Genomic DNA, 23287 nt, shown 5'->3' on the forward strand with positions numbered 1-23287 from the left:
CAGATGTAAGTGAGCCCTGACATGCTGGGATATTCTTCAGTTTTATCAGTTGCTACTCATTATTTTCCCAATAGCATGCTCATTATTACCTCTGTTTCAGCAAGAAGTGTTTTCAGTCGTGTCAGATCTTTAGTTACCATCCCGTTCTGGGGAGAGAAGTGAAGGAAGAAAATATTAACATATGAAACACAAACTTTCAAACTCATTAAACAACAGCAGGCGAGTTCATTCCTCTCATCACCAAAAAGAAAGGCAATGAGGAAAGATGCATTTGACTCACAATGCACAGTGCTAAATGATAGCTGCGTACAAGAGCAGCACACGTAGAACAAGTTGGAAACAAACCTCTTATGTTTGGCAACCACCCAAGACAGATAATCTTAATAGTGACATTACTGAATGCTATCATCCAGACCGATACCCCACACAAGTGGTGGCCATGGAGGCATGATGCCCCAGTGGACAAGGGCTCTTTGCTCAAAACTTCTGCTCTATTATCAGCTTGGCTACTGGCCTGCTGGGCCACCTTCTGCAAGTCACATCTTCATGCCTCAGCTTCCCACTTGCAAAATGTTGATTGTAACACTGCCTGCCTTTACACAGCACTTGGTAAGCTGCTGGCAGAACGCACTACACATCAGCCATATGCTATGGCTGAACACTTCAGCTCCAAAGGAATCAATATAATAAACTGTCACTGCCATTGCAGCAATGAATATATTTCTCCTTAAGGATGGTTTTTTACAGCCTACCGATTTCTGCTTCCACCTCTCTCTGCTCTGATGCAGACTATATCATTTTTGGATTTTTTCACTAAAGATAAGCAATGTAATGAAAAATACCTGCATGTTCAAGCATACATGAATTAAAATCATTCAAAAGTGAATTTAGCTCAAATAGATAACTAGTGTGCAACAGCTTTACACTCACGTAAGACAAAACATTGAAGACGACCTTTGTTTTAATTTCAGTATATTTTTGCAGAAATTTAAGTATCACTGCATTCACCAAACTTCTCCACATTTTTACTTTGTGACCTACTGAAAATTTACGTACTCAACAATTCACAAGCTTTGGGTTTTTTTTTTTTCAAAATCATTTCTCACTTCCTCAGTAGAAAGGTTGCAAATTGAACCAGCTGAGCTTAAATGTATTAAAGCATAAATGAAGCAACCAAGAGTCATTCTCTTTAAGTCACAGGGGAGGAAAGTGGATGGATTCCAGCTCTTCAATGAATTTCTTCCAAAACTTTGTTTCATTTCTCTTCTCATCCACTGGTGGAAGTCAGTAAACGAGTTTGATTTTAATATTCCCACCAAAAGCAACAGTGAATAATGACCTTAAACATGTAAAAACCTCTTACATTCTGCTTTGTAACAAAACTCTGGAATCACATATGAAGATACCTTTTGTACAATAGTAGTATCAAACGAGGCCACTGTACATTCCCTATGATAAGGAGTTTGGGGCTATTTTACTCATTTTTTCTAAAATCAGGTTTCCTTCAATCTTGCCAGGAATTTTTCAATGAAATTTTTTTCCCCGCTAGAAAACACCAGACAGACAAAGAACAATCTTTTATTTATGTAGAAACGGTCAACAGTGGGAGATGGAGAGAAGGAAAAAAGGAAGAAATTAGGATACATACAGCACAAAGAGACTACCAGAACATTCCCCCAGAAAAACCTACTGCTTAAGTCAAGCACCAAGATACAAGACATGGATTTCAGCTCACTGCAGGTTATTTTCTAAGTGAATGTCTAACTAGGGAAAGCACAATCACTCAGTGTGCACATTCATGTCTCTGGCTCAATTAACATATTTTTCAAAAGAAATGCTAAAAATCCATATTCATAGATATCTCATCAGGAAAGTGACTCTGCATAACTAATAAAGTATCAACACACAGCAGCTCATATAATAATACAAAAAAAAATTACACTTAAGCATTACAGTTTAATAATATTGAACATGATTAATCATTTAGAAATGTGTAATTACAAGGCAATGCTCGTGTACCGATATATTCCAAAAGAGAACTCGTTTTTATCTCCTTTTCCTTCCCAACACCCAATTTCAAGGTAACAGTCTCTCCTAGAACAGTTGATGATGTAACTTAACACACATCACAATCTGACAAGAGTCGCTCTTCCCTGCACTACAAGCCACGTCTCTGGCTTTAGCACCACCAGCAGTTCAAGGGGATGAACTGCATATTATTTAATCAAGAATAGAGAAATTAAAAGGATATCATTCTTTGGAGACTTACACACATCCTTAGTTTTCCCCATCTGAGCAGTCACATTTAAACCTTAACATCTTTTGACAGTTCAAGGGTAAAACAGAAGCCTTGATAAGATGAAGCGTTTCCCTGAAAAACTCTTCATGCTGTCTTACACTGTAGGCCAGTTGCTTAACAGTCTCATCAACATTTTTTTCTGCTTCAAAGGTTAAACTTACTGAAGTACACACACCAAATGGGGTCAGATGAGATCCAAAAATATAAGCTGAAGTTTGAAATTCACATTATTCTATTAAATTACACGAATACACTTTTTTTTTTTTTTTTTTGCCTTTTATTTTATTTTATTTTCCTTTTTCTCTTCAGAATTCAGAGCCAACCAGAAGAAAAACTTGTCTAAATCAAGCTGACTCTAAAGCACTGATACAGCATGATTGGTGTCCTGTCTATAAACAGATACTTATCTTTGGCTTTTGGTATCACTCATTTTGCTGCAACCTGCCAGTCAAACATAGGTTTGTTTTTCAAATACATCCCCCCAAAAACGGAAATACAAGACTGCTTTTTAAATTACACACATTGCAGGAAACACACTTACCAGTGATTCACCCATCAGTGATTTGGAAAGAACATTAGACACAATTTGCAGCTTCCCTTTAAGATGCATGCAGCAGAGCACTGCACGGAAAGATCCATCTCCCTTGGCCAGCCCCTCTCCCAGCACTGCAACACAAACCAGCAACTATTAGCTTCATCACAGCATACAGTTTTCCTTCACCTTTAACATGAAAATTATGTCCAAAACGTGGGTTCAAACCATGGCTTCTTTGAAAGACAAGTCTTGGTACTACTTGCTCATGCCTAATATTAACTTCAAACTTGTCTCCTGCCATCTAAGAAATGCTGTGCATGAGTCTCAAAAAAGGTTGTAATGTTTATATTCTAAAATAGACAAAAAATTAAATATGGGAAGGATAAATCCTAATATGTGACATAGACACAAAGGACCTCCTCTTCACAGAAAGGGGGAAAAAACCCAGCAACCAACAACTTCTCAGTAACACAAACATGCTCAGGAAGATCCATTCATGCTCACAAAAAGCATGCCCTGTAGTTTCCAAATATAGCTAACCTCGTCGTGGTCAATTCCTGTTACTTTAAAAGGGCTTTTATTCACTCATGCTGTAAAGTTCAGGATATAGGAACGATTGTTTCAGTCAAGAAGTTTACAAGCTCCACGTAACAGAAAACCTGCCTCATGTTTTCTAGCACTGGATCAGCCAGTGAGACAGACACTTTCACCAACGCTTCCAATAGTGAAAGGATTTATTTCATGACACAGCCTTGCTTCAGACCAGCAGGCGTAACATGTAATCATATATATTACCTGCCCAGAAAAAGCAATGCCCTCCTGAGCAACTGAAAGGCCAGTGAAGCTGAGCACGTGAGTTGAAAAGAAGGCTGAACAGTTGTTTAAAAAAAATAATAATTACAGAATTACAAATCTGTATTACTGTCATTGCAGGCAACATCAGCATCTGTGTTTATACTGCTATTCACGCAAACCATGGGTGTCAACAGCTTGTGTTAGTGCTAACAGGAATTTTACACTCGCCACAGCTTCAGGATTACATTTTAGAATAATAAAGCACAGCTCCTCACTCAGACGTTCACATCGTTAACAGAAACTACATCAAATGTGACAGAAATAAGAGTCCCACAAAAACACGTACACAACTGATCAGACAGCCCATCAAAATGAAATGGTAACTAAGTACTGTCTTACAGCCCCTCCAGGATTACTCTAGATTCACCACTCTGATGATACTGACCACATTTCCAAAAATAGAGCCTACTTCCCAAACCAGAAGCAGCAGCACCAGAAATAGCTTCAGCACGTCTGACAGTTTGCTATTTTAGCCTCAAAGACTGGATGTCCAATTATGAAATTTTGTATCATTAACCACACAGTGCTACCCAGCTAAAACATGCAGTTGCACATAAAATGTTACAATACATGAACTAATTCCTTTTGTTAAAGATCTGTGTAGCAGCTTAATAGATTTCTTTACTATCACTCCTTATAACAGTGCAAGCACTGCACTATACAGAACATGCATTTCTTGGTTTACCCCAAAACAACTTATCATTCAAGGTCAAAGCAGAACAGTCACAGATATGCAACACACTGGGTTTGTAAAAAGAAACATAACTCTGTCTTCAAAAACAATTGTGAGCATCAAGAAATACAGTTAGGCCATACTAAGGTGCTTTCTTCCAAAGGATATTTCAAACGAAACTGGAGCAAAAACCTTTAAGGGTTACAATGAAAATACTCAGATGTTAGCCTGCAATCAATAACAGCACAACAAAGGGAACCCCAATCCAATTGCTGATTGCTATATGCATAAAAATAAGGTGTATATAATATACAGGAACACACACACACCACTTTTACATTGGCAAATAAATATGGCGTGAAGTTGATAAACGTCTTCAGTTTAAAATCTGGAAAAAATAGATGCAGAACTCTCTGGCATGAATTAAAGATATTAACACTACACTGGTCTGAGTCTTTATTACTAAGATACAAGATGGTTTCTCTAGATTTTTCAAATTTTCAAACGTACCCAATGATTGGTACTCCTATTCCACCCATTTCCATGCACAACTAGTGAGAGAAAGGAATAATGCAGTTAACACTACGGTTCACCTGAGATGCTGGTTTGTGACACACGTGCCAGGAGAAGAAAAATGTTCAACAGACAAATGTCACCCAACTAACACTGCAACAATCCCATCAGATCATATCACTGAGAACACCATTCATTAAAAAAGGATTCTCCTTCCTGCCTCCTTTAAACGTCATTCTTCTTTCCATACATCTCTCTCTCTTACCTATTTGCCATCATGAAAGGCAACCTGGCATGTATCAACAGACCAAGAAAAGTCTACAACTTGGGTACCAGTGAAGACAAATGCACTTTAAAAAAATAAACACCTCTGCACAGAAACATCACAACAGTATAATCACAAAGTCCATGCAACAAAACTGTGGTTCCAGGAAATTTCTTTTAAAATTCAAGAATAGTTAAGAAACCAAAAACTAGAAGGAGGGATCTAGCCTGCTTGTTCTTCAAAATCTAACCAATAAACTGTTTACCAAATGTTTACCATACTCAGCAGAGTTCTCAGTAAGTACTGAGTTACTTTCCATATAAATCAGTTACAAAACATTAGCAAGATTGGTTAATTGCTTTAAAAAGCCTCAATTAAACAAGGCACAGAAACACAAAAGGCTCAACTTGAAGAGCCACAAGTTTGGAAGCTCCAGCAAATAAAGATGAACATAAGCACACCATCCTGCTGCATTTCTCTGAATCAACACCTAATATGCAAACCCAAATATTAACCAACAACCCTAGGAAGGACAGTTGTCTTTATCATCACATATCATCACAAAAATCCTATTATCATCAATCTATCCTACATCCATATAGTAAAATATCCACTAGCCCAAGAGCACCCCTATGCCAAAGAAAGCTGCTTTTCAGTTCTGGCACCTGAATGCGAGGTATAAAATAGTGAGATCTCCTTAGAAAAACAAGTAGAGAAAGTGTTATAAAACAGATAAGTTTAACTTGCAAAACATCCCCTGTTAGCAAACCAACAAATTCAGACAACTGACTGCAATTTATAACACTAAATAGTAAAAGAAAGAAATAACCATACCATGCCTACAGTCTTCATCTGCTTGCCCATACTTTTTCTGAAAGGTAAAACATGAAAAGTTTAAAAATAGCATTACTCCACTTGGCATAAATAACTACATGTTTGAATTAGAAGTTTCTTAAAACTTTTATGAACTCATTGGCTCTTTTTTTCCCAGGATAGAACATGTAAAGAACATCAGTCACTTGACAAATCCAATCTAATGAACCTGTACAATGCTGATTTTGTCCTCAAATTCTCAGCAAATTAATATTTTAAAAGAGCTATGTGAATGTGCAAAGGCACGTGTTTATGTACCTATCTGTAGGTGGCTCGCAGCATCCAGAAAAAAACACTCAACTTTCTTCCTAGACTCTGGATTAAAAAATCCAACTGCTGCTAATATTGTGCTGCTGGAATTTCTAGGGTCTGTAGTTTATTTGCTGCTTTATCAATGGTGATTTTAAACACTACATTTTTTGCTAAAACACAAAGGAAAATAAGACTTTTTTCTACTTAAAAATCTGTATAAATCTTTAATACTTAAGTACTTAAAGTATCTATGTAATTCTTTAATAGCGAGGTTTTGATTGCAAGAGTTTTCCAAAATCCCTAAAGGCTTACTGCAACAAATGTCACTATGTTGAACATCCAGACAGGTGCCTCAAAGCATTTCTAGAGGCATTCAGGTCAGAAATGTGTTAAACACTGCTAAGCATCTATCTGCCTACTGACCTATGGAAATGATTTTGAGAAGTCCATCTGTGGGAACACAACTGCCACTAAAAAAACAAACAGAAAAACCAACCCAGCTATATGATAGGTCACATCTAGACTCAGGAATCTTCCCAATTCTTGTTTTGCACATGGAATAGCTAACTATCTATTTAAAGAATGCACGTGATTTATCTTAAAGGCCACCAAGGTCTTACAAGTCGGCCAAACATTTTCCATGTGAGATGATGTTGTTCATAACCAATACGTGAAGATTTGAGGACAAGAAGGCCCCTGTAAATCTGTAATAACAACATTTCCAAAACAGAAGGGTAAAGAAATTAACCATTCCAATGCCCTTTCCCTTAGGGAATTGCAGCATTCTAATGCATTCATGGAAAAACCACACTTTTGGTAATGGCATCACCTACAATTCAGGGACATGCACCTTGCCTTGCATTTACAAAAACCCTTACAAAGCTCCCAGTTTTCACATTTCCATTCAAAATCCGCCAGAGCCTGAGAGTTACGTCTTTCAGCAGACATGCTCTAGCCAAGCAATGGAAAACTAGCAGTGATCAAATATTAAAAGACTACTGCTAGGTTATGCAAAAACAGCTAAATTAAGTATGAACTGGTTGCCTGAATTCTGGCATTTCTTAACTTTGGTTTTTGAGCATTTACATCTATAACTTTAATTTAATGTTCTTTAAAGAGAAGGTAATTTGGTATGTCGTTCAGCATAGCTTTATGAACATAGTACTCAAAAACAGTTATTTTTTCCTCTTAGAATATATTTTGGATTTTAAAAAATGATAATTCTCTATTATTTTAAGAAACTGTGATTCAGACCCAAATTATTTAGAGGTACCGATCTTGAAAAAATAAACAGATCAGGGAAAACTACGAGACAGAAGCCTCAAATGTGTTTTAACAATGAGGATTCTGTGGCAAACCAGTATGGCAACTACAGGAAAACACAATTTTATTTAAATCTTGATGGTACAAGATACTTGATTGTTCTTTCCAGTTCATTAGATACTATGAAAGAGTCACACTCACAAGTTGTAAAAAGGAAGCAATTCTATACAGCAGAGTCTCGATTTTGATGCGGTCGATTTCTGCCTGGCATGCCTCCGGGAGGTGAGCTGGGGGGTACTGGCTGAGGGAAAGGAGTGCCTCTGTGCAATGCTTCACTGCCACTTCATAATCCTGCTGCTTAAGGGATTCACATGCTTGTTCACATGACTTCTCTGGTCTTCTGTCTGCCATGACTCAGGGACAGAAATCCTAGAGTGGGGGCAGAGGGGATGATAAAACGTTGGTTAGCTGCATGATGGCAGTGACAACTTGCCAACCAACTGCCGTTCCCACCTCCAGGTGCTGTAGCACATCCCCTTTGGTCCACGCCACTTGTGTTCCCTATCCCAACCTAACTAACCTCTTCCCAGTCTTCTTTCCATGCTCCTACTCACAGCCGTCCTGGCTCTCACTTTCAATTCTAATTCAAGAAGGTACTTAAGCCCATGACTGATTTAAAAAAATATGTAGTGGTTTCAAACTTCAATGCCAGCATAGGTTTAAGCACTTTGCTGCATAGAGGCTTCTGTGTTCTCAAGTCTGCTTTGGAAGCAATGCAACTCATCCACCAGCCACTTCTCTGAGCCTGCAGTGCTTTCCCCAAGATACCTTCAGTTTCAGAGCACTCCTCACCTACTCCTAGGGCACATGGGCCAGCCTCTGGGGTGGATGAAGCACATGGGATGGACACAGACGGATGAGAAGGAGCTGGAGGTCAGCAGGAACCCACGCAACGGCTCCTGCTGTGCTTTAGTTGCATTGTCTGAGAAAGCCTAGGTGCCCCCACACACCAACACCCTGCCAACAGAACCCCTTAAACAGTTCTGAAATAAACATTCTATGGGGGAAACTGAAGCAGTGACAAATCTATAGAGAAGGCAGACATCATCATCTGCCAAGGAACTGAGACAAATGGTTACCCACAATGGAACCTACCCACAGAAAAACAAAACCTTTCCATAATTCCTATCTGTGGTGCGCCTTCATTGATAATACTTAGACACGTCTCTAGAGACATTTACTTCAAAGCTGACTTGACAAAAACACGTTCTGATAACCAGAAGAGGGAACCTTAAGAGTTCTCATATTGACTGTTAGCAAGCAGCACACTGCCCATATCCATGACGTGGAACTGCCACGAGCATCTAAAGTCACTCTCCAACCTCCTTGAAAATTCCACTACTAAAGCCTTCCTTTACATTTTACAGTCATAGATTTTTAATCAATCTAAGAATAACTTCAAGAAATTATCTGAAAAATCAAATAAAGATATCTTCCACGTAAGGAAAGCTCCTCACGACCCCACTTTTCTCACTAACAACCATCTGGGCCAACACACAGTGTAAACGTAAGCAAGAAGTTTAATACAATACGTGACAGCATTCCATGTTCCCCACCATTCTTAAAATTTCACTTTCAGTATCACAACAGAAACACGTAAGGGAACACCGACTTCTGAATACAACACTGACTTAAACCACATTCCCTTTTACAACATTTATATGAAAACATCTCACATCCACCACAGTAGAGGTGAAGGAACACAGGTATGAAGTAGCTTTTGCATTTCCATGCAGGTGAGAAAATCCATCTAAGGAGTAACCACTTTAACACTCAGTTGGATCACCTAAATAAGCACACGTTTTCAGTCAGAAACGTTAAGTGTTGTTATGTTTATGCAAGGAACCTTCTGTGTACAACTAAAAACGCAACAGATTTCTGCCATTTCACTCAAGTTCAATAGCACAGCAAGCTTTACAAATCCAGGATTTGCTGCACAGCAATACAATAGTTAATTGATGCCTTTCTCACGTACTTTGTTTTCCTCCCGAGGGACTGAAAAGAGAGGATTTCATGAACTCTGCTGTACTTCTGATTTCCTCACTTCCTGGCTGACGAAGAACCAAAATTCCTTTGACCAGAAGTCTCAGCAAAGCTTCTGTGTGTTTACTGCAGAAGAACAGTTTATACACAGATCCCACACTGGCCAGCACAACCAGCAGGCAGAGGGAGGCTCCTTTACCCAACCCTTCTTCCCCACCACGGCACTACAAAAAGCAAAATGTTAATTTACCAATCGCCTTACGCTGGCTGTTTCAACAAACACTGAACGAGTTTGTGGAGAGGTCTGACAACCCCAGCAACAGCCACAAATTTCTCTGGTCAGTTGTAGATTTGGAGAGCACTGCAAAGGACGTTGTATTCTCAGCTCTTTGAGCAACTGAGCAAATGACTCATGCACTTCAGTCTTTCTGCCTGCTAAACTGAGATTAAAATACGAAGCATGCAGCAGAATAAATGTCAGGATTATTCATTTTCTCAAAATGGTTTGGAGGACTGCATACCAAAAGAGCTGCATTCACATCTGAATTATTATTTATTCTAATGGCAAACTTCAAGAGATCATCAGAATTCTGCGAAACCAGTTAACAGGCATATCCCCACTATCTGAAGTTACACATCTGAAATAAGCAGACCTTAGAAATTCAGCCACAACATATTAGCATCAACACCTTTGTTATCAGCAGCCAATTCAAAGCATTCCTCAGCTTCAAACCACCTCGCAGCAGTGCAGCTGCCCTACAGGAAGGCTTCTGATTTACGCAATTAAGTAACATATTTACGCACAGCACCTGCAAATGCTGCCAGATAGAACAGTAAGCATCACACTGACCTGAGCACATACAGGAGCTGGCAGCTCTTCCCCATGAGTTAATGCAGAGATGTAACCCTCACTTTGTAATTCCTACCTCTAAAAACCTTCTCCCACTAGTAGAAAACTTCCTGACCTACATTTATTTCAAGTCCAAGTTATGTCCAGCTTAACCTCCACAAAACATCTGCTGTCTCTATCATTTACAAGATCTAGCTAACTCCAAACTGGTGTAACTCAAACCCCGGTGCCTGGTTTTGTTTTGCCTGGGATTTGTGAGAGACTTTCTCCCTACTAATGATTTTTGGGGGTCAATTTTCATAATGCGTATTTCTCCTTCTTGCCAATGAGATTCTGTAAACAAACAAACAGAGTAATCAAAAGCTAATCCCCAAATAAAACTGCCCGTTTCCCTTCCAAACTGCAGGGTGGGCCAGGAAAGGCAGAAGGGACAGCTTCAGAAGGAAGAGCTCCAAACCAGACCACCTACACTGCCATTTACTTCCCAGTGAACACTGCCCTGCTTGGTGCACAGATTTTTGGAGAATTATTCCACAGCCTGATCGGTTCAAATGCAAACCAAAAATGAGTAGGACAGAACATCATGATCTAGAATTTCAGTATTTCAGAGCAGTTTAACTCCTGACTCTGCACTTCTAAGCTGCACAGTTTACTGATGTATTTTATGCAACCAAAGGGTCCACATGCTAAGATAACGGTAAGATAAAGTAAACGACAGTTCCAAACAAATTCAAACAGATGATTTTTAGTTCACTCTAAAGCATCGAGCCACATAACTCCTGCTGTACTTCATAAACAAACAGATTAGAGGGTACAATTCTGTTCCTATTAATGCTATTGGCAAAATTCCCAATGTCTGCCAAGACAGAAGGATCAGATCCAAGGTCTCGCATGCCAAGCTGACAAATAGCAGACAGTAAATATTTGCATATTTTAAACAGACATTAACATCTCTTGTGAAGATTTATGCTAAAGCAATGATGTTCAGCTCGCAGTCCCACAGCGAGACCGGAGGAATTCGCCACAAACTGAATGATGCTCTGAGAGCCACGAAGTGGGATCTGTGCTCTGTAGCACATGTTAGACCCAGGGCCATGGGCACACAGAGTGGAAGAGCCTTTCCAGCTGCCTCCCATTACGAGGCACAGCTCTGCTGGCAGCAATCAGCACCCACCTGCTCCCTGCCAGAGCCATCAGCTGTGCCTCCTGCCAGCATCGTGCTGCAGGATGTGTGCCACCCCGTGCTGCAGGCTCTGAGAAGGAACAACAGTAAGTCAGCTTGGGAAAGGTATACGGTCACCGTGCTACTTCTAAAGACTTGCAGATAACTGAAAAGGCTGCTACTAAACAGGACAATAAGGAAAACCACAATTCAGCTTCTTACTGATACCCAGAGGCCAATTCTTGCCACGTGCTGCCATCAATTCAGACAGAAGATGTTGTTCCTAAAGATCATTTGTTAGTAAAAGAAAAAATTTATTTTCTTGCCCATAATAATAAAGGCCAAAAACTGCATTCATGAGCTTAGCTGCTCAAGAATCCATCCATCAGTTTCCACGTTTCACTAAAGCAGTCTCCAAACCTTTTAGGAAAGCATTACACTTGGCATAACTTTCTGAAGTTTGTTTCTGGTAAAACTGAGATGTAAGCAATTCACATATGAAGGTCTCAGAACTGTGAGAATTCTTTCCATAATACAAAGAAGTAATATTTGGGAAGTCAGATAGCTGGGAAGGACACAGCATTGTGACTCAACAGCCCTTACTTCCATCTACCTCAAAATTATCAGGAAAAGACTGACAACAAATTTTAATTCATACAAGGAAAAGCCTAGGTTCATTTTATGAGCTGGAGTAAGTAAAATACATGAGGTAATGCTATACAACACAGATGTTAGCTATCATACCTGTGACTGCAACATCACCATACTTTAAAAAAAAAAAAAAAAGGAAAAGATCACTAGAGCTCAACTATAGAGACACAGCAAACATATTCTATTTGTCAGTCCACATACAAAAATAGAGAATAAATCTGTTTACTGCTAAACCACATTATACAGCAGTTCCGGCATCTCTAGTGAGCCCAACTTAAGGTACCTCTACATCATGTCATGTAATTGTTTTTGTAGTATTCTGAAATACCACTCAAGTATCTCTAGATAAGAAAAATATCAAATTATTTACTTCCCTTACATAAAATTGTAAAATGAATTTACTTTGTTTTTAGACAAAAAGGCATTTTAGGCAAGGTTACAAGAAGGAATATAATACAGAAGCCACTTATAGACATACATAGACCAAAAAAAGTACTTCCATACTACATATACATCATAAATAATCCCATCTTCAGAAACCATTTAATGAAGCGAGAGCAGATAATGATTGTGCACTGCACCAATGTCAAAGGTATAACAGAACACAGAGGAAAAGGACAGTGCCTTTCTCATGCAGAAAAGAATAACAGGAAAGGTTACTTCTGGGCTTTTTTTGGTTTTTAAAACAAGAACATAAGAGCTGAATTCTTATGCACTCATCTACTGCAGTTATGGCTTTAGTCAGTAACACACACACAGTGCTCAGAAATGCACTGTGCACCTTACAGAACACACACAAAGTCTCCACCCTTGAGAGAGGACAATCTAATCAGTTTTCTAAAATAACCAAATTACTCCGGTTAATGCTGTACAACTCCAGGCAAAATGACCCTGCTTTACATTCCACAAATGATATGAAATCTGAAATGGAGCATACAGAAGGAGAAAGGCTTGTTTCAAGGTTTTATCATATAGCATAACAGCAGCAAGAACTTGTGCTGCTTCGCCTCTAGAGAACATGATATGCTTGGCTACGAGGGGGGGGGGGAGAAATGAATAGTAGAGAACATCATGAACCTGTTAAATATACAGGTTGTCCTTCCATTTCAAGAAATACAAGAAAAAGAGACAGGACTGTAAACTAGGAGGACAGGGGACCTCTGGCCACACAACTGCAGCCTTCAGTCTGATCCTGTAAACTTAATACATGGCATAAACACATCCTCAGCCACTGTATGAGGAACAAGTGTCTGTGGGTGGTTTACCATTCACTTACCAGCAGTACAGAAATACAGCAGCAACTCAGATTAAATGGTTTCTGCATCTGAATCCTGTGCTCTTTAAATCACTTTACATTCATCACAGATGGGAACAAGTTAGATTTTATTGCATGACAGCTAGCATTTCAGTACAGATCCTTTATTAAGTGATCATTAACAGATTATTATGTCCACTAATCTCTACTGTTTTCACTTTAGAAGCAGTAGTGGAAAGAACAATTTATGTCACAAATTGCACAATATTCACACATGGACAAATTGGCCATCTTTGGCCTAGCATCCAAAATTAACTCCTGCTCTTAGCATTCATAATTTGTAATCATCCCATCCAGCATATGAATATCCTGAGTATCTTCATCTCCTGCCTTTCAATATTTCTTTTTTTTTTTTGGGGGGGGGGAGGGATGCTGAGCTTGTTTGTTTTTTTACACAGCTGTCCAAAAGCATTACCTATCTTGCTGAAACTATGCAAAATACACAGCACATCACAGATCCACACCATCCTACCTCACATGCATCACTGCGTGCAGGAAATGACAGACACGAGATTCCTATTTACACACAGCAAAACCAGAAGACACCGCATGCAGTTACACGACAGGGCTGCACTGAAGTGCCATTACAAGCTCTGGGTTGCAAAGTTCACCACGCAGAAGCTGTGCTGTGAGCAAGTCACCAGTACAAGGTGATGCTGGCCCTCTCGTGTACCTTCATGATGCCAACACCTGTACCTGCAGGAGTCACACCATACCTCTCCCAAGGTACCAGGCACCAGGACCAGGCAAAGCAGAGGCTGCTGCTTCACCAACACCCAGCTCAATTCTCCTGCACAGTATCTAAGGCCTTATTTACTGTGTGTAACTCAAACCTGGTCTCTGTACTTCATTTCAATGTTTTCATGAGCTTTTTGGCAATGCTTCACAAAGCACTTCACAAGTATTAAGAAAATCTTTACCCTCCTGACATCATTCTCATTTTCATTCAAAAACATTAATGCTCAGTTTCTATGACTCTCTTATATTCAGCTGGTGACAAACGAAAGCCCTGTGTTCTGCCATATTCCATAGAGCCCTTCATACAACCACAGTGTCAGACCCAGTGTCCGTGGAATGACTTCAGTGTAACTGCAGCACTCAGCACTTCTTTACATCACAACATGACATCATTCATCAGAAAAACAGAAAACAAAGGAAAGCAAAGATATGGCTCAAGTGTGAGTTGCCTTCTCTCCCCCCCCCCTTCCCACTTATTAAAAACTGCCCAATTTATGCAAATAATGAAAATGTATTAGCATTATAAGAGAAATTATACGTACCCTTGAAACAGTTCCTCCCTTCCATTTTTTTCTTTATAACACCCTGTATTTTCTGATCTCAATCTCCCTATTCAGCCATGCCCATCTTCACGTTTATTGTACACATTCTGTGAAAACCTACACTTTGGACTTTCTGTTTAAACCAAGTCACTGCCTCCTCTGTGCTGTGTAAAGACAGAGCATGTAGGAAAGAGGAACTGGCTTTTGGGAGTGCGGATGGGGAATTCTGCGCTCTCATTTTTGTCCAAAATCATACCAGGGAATGATTGGGGGGAATGCAAAAGCCCCAGTCTTCAAATAGTATGGAAATTCCCTTCAGCTCAGGCTGAAATGAATTCACAGCAGAGACAATCTTTTAGATTTGCACTACTAACCAATTTAACCAATGCAGATTTTCACAGGGTTGATCAGTATAACCTCGACCAGAATGGCACACTATGCCACCTCTTCTCATCTTCCTGCAAAGCTGAGCTCCAGCACCTTTCTTTTTTTTTTTTTTTTTTTTTTAACTCTTCTTTTTACTGTGAACAGAAGAATATATTTGGTCCAACTTCTTTAGAAAGACTCAATTGTGTCAGCAGAACCCTTCATTCCCTCTACAGTGACCAAAAAGATGGCCTGAGACAGACACCTACCATGGGAAATTTCAGCCCAAAATAATTACAATTTGGCAAGTAACAGCGTAATAGTGAGCATCAGGTAACATCATAACAGGCGGTGCTTCTGCCCCACCTAAAGTTCTTTTGGCTCCTTCTTAGAAAATCCTCACGTAAACAGTCTTTCATAACAACTGGGCAACAGCAGCAGCCTATATTCCATATCTTTTTTTCCCATATATGTTCTTGCTGCTTTTTCAGAGCAGAGTTTCTCACACATACCCAAGATGAGGGCATTTTAATTGAAATATTGTCTCATGGTTACCGTTTTATCCCCATAACAACATCACCAATTACTTACTGTAAAAAAATGCATTACAAAGGTAATTCAATCTTGGCTTCTCTTAATGACATTTACCCAAGGAAAACAAAGGCTAAAATCACTACAGCACAAGCGTGGTGCAGGACCAGCCTCCGGGTCTCCAAACTCCTACAGGGGTGCAGGAGAAGATGGCACCCATATTCTTCAGCTGTATAAAACGTCCCGATCTGCAGTGCTTACAGCTGCCCACCCATGGCAGAGCCTCTCTTCTCAAACAGTTGAGTAACACAACCAGGCCTCGTTCCCAAGTCTCTGCACATTTCACAATACGATGTTTAGTAATGATTTTGACCAAAAAAAAGCGAATTCCATTAATCTTAAGGACTTATCAGTCACGCAGTTACCAATATTCTTCTCCACTGAGTCATACGACTGCCAAAAGCCCTTCCTGAGCTACGCCTGTGCTATGACATGTAGCTACGTATGACTAAACACGTCACTTCATTTCCAAAATGCCAAGCGTTTACAAAACGATGCGACCAATGAATACAGAGGGATGTCAGAAAAGGTTCCCAAGCATCATTTCCACATGTAATATCTATGAATGTACTGCAGAAGCCTAAAGGCAACACCATATGGCACAGCAGCTCTCCAAGTGAGCCCAAGTGCTGCTCACAGCACGGCCTGCAGAGAGCAACTGCCCGCAGCCCACTGGCCAACATTCACTGACTTCCTCAGGGACAGAACCAGACTTAGCAGCTCTTCACTTGGCCTCTTGTTCAAATCTCAGCTTCTGCTAACAAACTTATATTTGGATTTCACTATTAAAAGTATTTTTAAAACCAGGAAATTCTTTCCCTTCTTTCCTTTTAGAAAGCCCCATACTAACTCTCCCGTTTTTCCTCCACCAGCAAAGCAGCCCCAAAGCCCAGCAGCTCAATCCAAGTTTCCTCTGCTCAACAATAATAATGTCATGATGCCGAGTCTCTTCTCAAGTGTCAAGCTTCAAGTTTTGCACAACATGTTTCTCCACCACTACATGCAAAGCACCATAACCATACACATAAGAGATCTACCCAAAAAAAATCACAGCTCAGATCAACAGTTGCTACAGGTACATACTGTAGAATTGAATTTAAAAGCCCTGAGTTTATTTTGTTCGAGAAGCAAAGCATGAACTACTCTGAATTACTCTTTCAATTCATTCAAGAAGGAAAAGAATGCAAAACTCTCCGTGCTGAATAGCAGCTAACAGTGCACAGTTCATAAAGCAAACGCAGAAATTTGCCCAAAGGTTGTGACACAAAACAGAAAAGTCTTCTTTCAATACACTTAAATCTTTATTGTAGCATCATAATGAACTTACATTTATTATTACAGCGAATAACACTGTGACCAAATTTTTTGTTACACATTCACAGCACTCTGCACAAAAGGCTCCTGCTGTACCGGACTCAGGAGCACAGTGCCACCCACAGATAGCCCAAACACCTTTCCTCAAACCTTGCCTATTATGCAACCACGTGGTATTTTTGTGCACTGTTTTGAAAGTTCAAAGCAGCAACAAACCTCCACCATTAAAAATCGGTATCTTTATTGTAAATAATCTTTGAAATTCATCTCTGCGTGGCTCTGTTTCAAATAATAAGGCATAATATAGCTAACCTCCGTTTGAGGAATATTCTTTTAACTCCATATTTTAATGATATTACCCTTCTGCATCCAGATAATGCTTTTACAACTTCCTTATTTCCTCTCGTAAGATGCAGGAACGCAATGCCACAAACAAGTTCAATTTCTAGAACTCTCCTGAGATCAGGATATGGATTCCCAAACTCCTCCTCGCACAGCAAACCCCGTGGGCAGCCCCGTAACTCCAATCCCAAACAACACCAGTGTTCTCCCAACCCATCAGGTTCTCACTACTCATTCTTTTCAAAACGAACATTAGAGATTCAGTCACATATTTTTAAACCCCACTCAAAAAACAGACATCAGCAGCAATGAGTAACGACCCCACTGTGGTTAACGGAATCATTCTGACAAAGCTTTGGGAGAAGAAAAACGTTGCCTAGCCTAGGCAAACAAATACAAACCAAGCTACAGCCAAGTAATATCCGTCAGTTCCAATGTCAAAACAACTGCCCTGCACCGTTCCAAACGTGCCACTGCCTTAAGATATGGCCCAAGCACAGTTACCTCAAAGCTATTAGCCTAAACAACTATAATCCAAAACAATTTTAGCAAAATACCCGCAGCACTCAGCTACAACGCTGTGCTAGCAGAGATTCAGAAGCACGCTATGAAAACATTCTCCTTAACAACCTCCCTGTGCAGACGAGGAGTCCAACACGTTCTGGCTGCAGGGATGGCAGGGATCAGCTGTGAGCAGGATCCAGGAATCCCAACCAGCTGCGGGGAATTCAGATGGCAAAAGATCACTGCTCAAAAACACAAACATACCTTCCATCCTCCCCCCAGTATTATCCCAGAATAAAATGAAATTATCATTTTTAAAATATCAGTTATCTTGAGATAATGTAGAGAAGATAAATAGGGAAGAAACACTATTTAATATGCTGCCAAAACCACTATGCTTTTCATTTGTAGCATTCTCCATTTATTATGTCCACAAAGATTTGCTACTTTCTTGGTTTGCTGAACCACTAAATATTTTCCAGCAAATTAAACACTTGTGCTGCTTTGCTAACAACAGAGTCTCAAGAACAGCTCTCACTGTTGTGTATTTCCCTTTGCTGTGGGGTCTGGAGGGCTCCGAAAAATCTTTCTAAGCATATTTAAGCAGTGTAATTTTTAGTGTTTTGATGAATACCGTATTTTTGCAGTATATAATTACGAAGAAGAAAAAAAACAACATGTAATTCACAGACTGAAAGACTGCTTCCAAATAACACTAGCTACCCCACGAGCAGCTTAGAACAACCCATGCACTGCTCACGTTTCTGACCTTTATTTCCTGCCCCTCCAACATTTAAAATTTCTCACATGACATAATTCCACTATTCTTTTTCTTTTGTTACTCTCTGAGATCAGTAGTCTTCCTGCTGCCTGTAATAGAAGAGATCATGAAACCTATTTCCCCAGAGCACACACTATCCAAAGACTGAAAAACATCCTCTTCAGCCAATGCCATTCGTCACAAGAGTGGTACTTCCTGAGACTAACAAACAAATCACACAGCAGTTTACAGTCACCACCTCCAAAATACCTCCCCACACAACATAACTTACAGAAACTCTTCCCATCAACTCTGCAGCACTTCACACCTACTGCTTCCTGGGAATGCTGTGGAGTACAAGGGAGAGTCTCTGCACACCTGACAAGGACTCTGTGCAGCTCAGATCAAGACAGTTTGGCTCTCATTCACAACTAGGATGGGGCAATGGTAACCACTCATATGTTTCAGTGCAGTAAAATTTCATTTACAAAGAAATAAGACTGAAACCTACGGTTTCTTACCTGGCTTTTTGGAAGATTCTGAGATGGGGAAATAATCAGTGCATTTCTATTAGATTGATGACAAAGAATTGACTTATAAATTGTAGGGAAACATTTGCATATTATATTATGTCTATATTAGGCATCCTTTAACCATCGGTGCAGTGGAAATGCAACAACTACTACAAAATTGCACGCCTGAGTAATTAGAATCTGCCTGCTTACATTCCTAAGAACTTCTTTTCCTACAATAACATTGACTTTCCACTCTTCCTCAGACATGAGAGATCGCCTCTTGCTGAAACCTCACATTGTAAACATTTGTGTGAAGAGATGAAATCTCCATAAGCAAGACTGGTTTTGAATATGGAACCTGAGTTACGTACCAATACCACCACAATAAAACCACAGAAGCCCTGTTTCTGTAGAGCAGTCTAACACTGTAGACTCCTAATTTCACCAGAGATAGTCGAATTGCCCATCACCATCCCCAAATACTGGTCAAAACCTCACTGCACATCAACGCTGTGTGCCAACTTTTGAAAAAGTGGTCTCTTTTTCAGAGTTCTCTTTCTTTATTTGCTTGCTGAGAACAAGAAAAAAAAAAGACAACTGCAGCAGTCTACAAGCATATGAACTATGATACCCTTAAATATGTTACTGATATATATAAATACAAGTGCTGGCTATTGCCAAAGGCCATAGAAAAAAATAGCAAGACAAATAAGAAAAGGAAGGCCTTGTTTGTTCTGGTAATCTGATCCACAACACATCCACTTAAATGGAGAAAAACATATACTGCATGCAGTGATAGAGGGGTCTTTCTTGCCTTGGGACTACCATGAAAGAAGGGAAGATGGAGAATGCCAAATTTTGTCCCCCCACCTTGGGCACGGAGGAACACTGGCGATCTGCGTCTGGGAACAAGACCTCAATCTCCTCCCCCAGACACAATGCTAAGAAAACATTACAGCCAGGATTCACATTCCTGCTAAAATTCTTGGCCTACTGATCACCAAGACAGAGGGAATGCTGGCTGCCCAACCACCTACCCCTAAGCTAGGTTAGAACAACACAGTCCTTCCTTCCTTCTTGTTCTCCCGTGGCTTTCCCAAGTTATTCAGGCTGCACACTGGAGACAGGAGTTATATTATTACAAAACACTTCTCTAATTGAGATTTCAATCCTGCTACCAGACCTATCTGGGTACCACTGACCTCAAGAGGGAATACCAGGGAGGTGAAAGCTTCAAGGGCTTTCAACTAATCATCTGAATTGCTCCAGCAACTGCTTCTGCCATTACTAAAATGAGAATACCTAGAATAAAGTGCAGTAGCAAACAAAACAGTACTAAACAGGAGTAAAAAAAACAAGTCAGAAAGAATATCCAGCTATAATTCCAAGTGGATTCTAGTAACAAATGTAATTGCATACATTGGAGAAAATATTTCCTCAGACTACTAAATTAAAAATCAGAAAAGATCAGTAATAATATTGCCTAGCTTTTATACAGCCTCTCTCATCTACAGACACCACAACTCTTTACAAGATTCATGACTCCTATTTTAAATTCCTTTAAAAGAAATCATAAACAGGTGAAGGGATTTTCATCACACAGCCCAAATCTCTCAGGCCTGTACCCCATCCACTTGGAAACATTTGCTCTTCACTCTCCCTTGAGATGGGAGTATCTGAGTGTAACCTTCAAGCACATGTTGTCTGCAAACCACAGCCCTTATCCTACAACCAGATCTACAAATACAGATCCCAAAGCCCAGGAGCAACTTCTCTGAAATCAACGAGATCCCACAACCTGGCAGATCAAGTAGCAGAACTGGGTGAAAATACAGCTTAACATGCAGTTTCTACATCTCCCTTTAATTTCCAGTCAGCTGGGAGAGACAAAAACACTCAAAAATAAAAAAAAAAAAGAACATACCACTTTGCTATCATAATCTCGAGTCCTAGAGCTATCACTGTGCATGCATCTCTCTCTTCCATAGAAAAATGTATCTGAACTCACTGAAAAAGGCACAGCAGTCATATGAACAAAGGATAAGAAATACATACTCCAGAATCCACACAGGTGAGGAGTGCTAACAGAAGTTGGATTTCTCTTGTTTCTGTTGTTTGTTTGTTTTTTAGTAATTTGTGCTTTCATAACATACTACAAAGATAACTCGATTTTATCAGTAATAACACACAAAACATTCCTTCACTTACTAATAAAGAAGGGCTCTGCTAATTAAAGATCAACAAAGAAAGCTGAACTCAGCTTCCAGCACTCACAATTTCTCTGCAGTGGAAGCTCAGCCTACCCAGGCCTGATTCATCCACAGGCAAATCCCTCTTTCTGCATGCAGAGGAGGAGGATGGTGGTGGTCACTGCCATGCTCTGCCCTCACCCAGCTGTAAGCTCAAAGCCAGCTCCTCACCCAAGCGCAAACAAGCTTTGCCATTTAAAACACAGACTTACCAATATTTAAATAACAACTTAAGAAATCTCATTTTAAAACCTCTGTTCTACCAATGTCTTGGGGAAAAACAAAACAAAATCACACACTTGCAAAGCATCTCATGTAATTTAGTTGTATCTTTTAATTTTACAAAAGAGTCTGTATTTCCTAAAAGTAATACATTACAAAAGGAGGAATATTTCATCCTTTCCTTTGTTTTCATTATAATATTGACCAGGAAGACCAACACCAGAAAGCCCCACCAACTGGAGCCATCTCAACATGATACATCCCATGTCTCTACAAAGAGATGCATTTTTAGGACATTTTTGGTACTGCAACTGATTTATTTTATGTCTTAAACGGAGAATTAAATATGTTATTTTATAACTCCAGCTGCAGCTCACTGTGACTTGGATAAAAACAAAAGCCCCATTACCTTGTGAACTCACACTCGTTTGGTCGGTAAGTGAAAAACAACCTTGCAACCATTTCCCTGCATTTCTGAACCTCCACCAATGATACATTTAATCACGTTACTGCAATCAAACAACAGCTCCACCAACAGCGCACCGAATCCAAACAAATCCAATCGTTTGGATATTAATAATAGGCCACGACCCATTGAACTCCTCACGAGGCTGTGAGCAGCTCTACTTGGGAACCTGCTTCAAAAAAAGGGGGAAAAAGAAAAAAGAAAAAAAAAAAAAAACAAGGGAAAAAAAAAAAGAGGGCCGTACAGCAACCTGCGGTATAAACTTTCCCGTCTGCAGTTTCACAACAGCGGCATCGCACAGGAGGAGACCTCGGGATCCCCGCGGCCCTCACAAAGCCTCCCTGCAAAAAAAACAAAAATCCCCCTCCCGCGCCAAGCCCGCCTCGCTCGGAGGGCTCGTTTTAAAGCGGCCTTTAAACCCTCACCGCTTCTTTCTCCATCCCTCCGCAGACCCCGCTACCTAAGCCCATTTTCCCCCGCTTATTTATTTCGGCATTTCCTGGCTGGCGCTGCCCGTCCCCTCCCACCCCGCCCGACACACGACCCGAAGCCGCCCCGCACCGCCCCCCCACCCCCCTCCACCCCCCGCACGGAGCAGCCCCAGAGCCGGGGCCGGCCGGCCTTATGCGAGCCCCCCCCTCCCCGCCCCGGCTCCCCGGGCTGCCCCCGCCTCACCGAGCTCAGGGCCGCACCCGCCCGCCCGCCCCCGGCTCCGCGCCCTCGGGAGAACCCGGCGGCCCCCGTGGCTCCGGCCGAGCCCGCCCGCAAACGGCCCCCGAGCGGCCGCCGCCGCAGGGCCCTCCGCAGACACTGGGCCCGCTCCAGCCGGCACCGCTCAGCCCCCGGCCCGCCCCGCGCGCTCCTCCCGGCCCTTCGACCGCCCGAGGGGCACCGGGAGCCCCCCGAGCTCCTCGCGCGGGTCCCCCCGGCCCGGCCCCGCCGCCCTCGGCCCTCGCGGGGGGCGAATGGGGAAGTCCTGACTTACCTGTCATTACTTTCTACGCCATCTTGGATCCACTTGTCAACGTCCCCACAAAGCATTGTGGGAAAGCCCTCCCCCGCCCTCCTCCCGGCCCGGCGGGCAGCGGGGGAAGGAGGAGGGCGGCCGGGCAGGATCGGCGGGGCCGGG

The 23287-nt window shown here is 41.0% G+C and overlaps 1 protein-coding gene across 14 annotated transcripts in view; it reads right to left on the minus strand.

The window, feature by feature from the left end:
• HELZ (helicase with zinc finger) overlaps positions 1-23272 on the minus strand; it is a 74123-nt gene extending 50851 nt beyond the window's left edge. For 3 of the 14 annotated variants that reach the window (XM_031598821.2, XM_031598822.2, XM_031598819.2), the window contains exons 1-5: positions 23144-23272; positions 7730-7957; positions 5975-6011; positions 2841-2965; positions 90-146 (exon numbers count right to left, since the gene is read on the minus strand). In XM_031598821.2, the coding sequence (XP_031454681.1) occupies positions 90-146; positions 2841-2965; positions 5975-6011; positions 7730-7939 (429 nt within the window). In that variant the 5' untranslated portion in view covers positions 7940-7957; positions 23144-23272. The other 11 variants (XM_090121757.1, XM_090121755.1, XM_090121754.1 and 8 more) reach the window with 11 other exon arrangements.
• Between the last annotated feature and the right edge of the window lie 15 nt (positions 23273-23287).

The sequence above is a fragment of the Phasianus colchicus genome, chromosome 20 (genome assembly GCF_987193195.1).
Source record: "Phasianus colchicus chromosome 20, bPhaCol1.hap1.1, whole genome shotgun sequence".
Lineage (NCBI taxonomy): Eukaryota > Metazoa > Chordata > Aves > Galliformes > Phasianidae > Phasianus > Phasianus colchicus.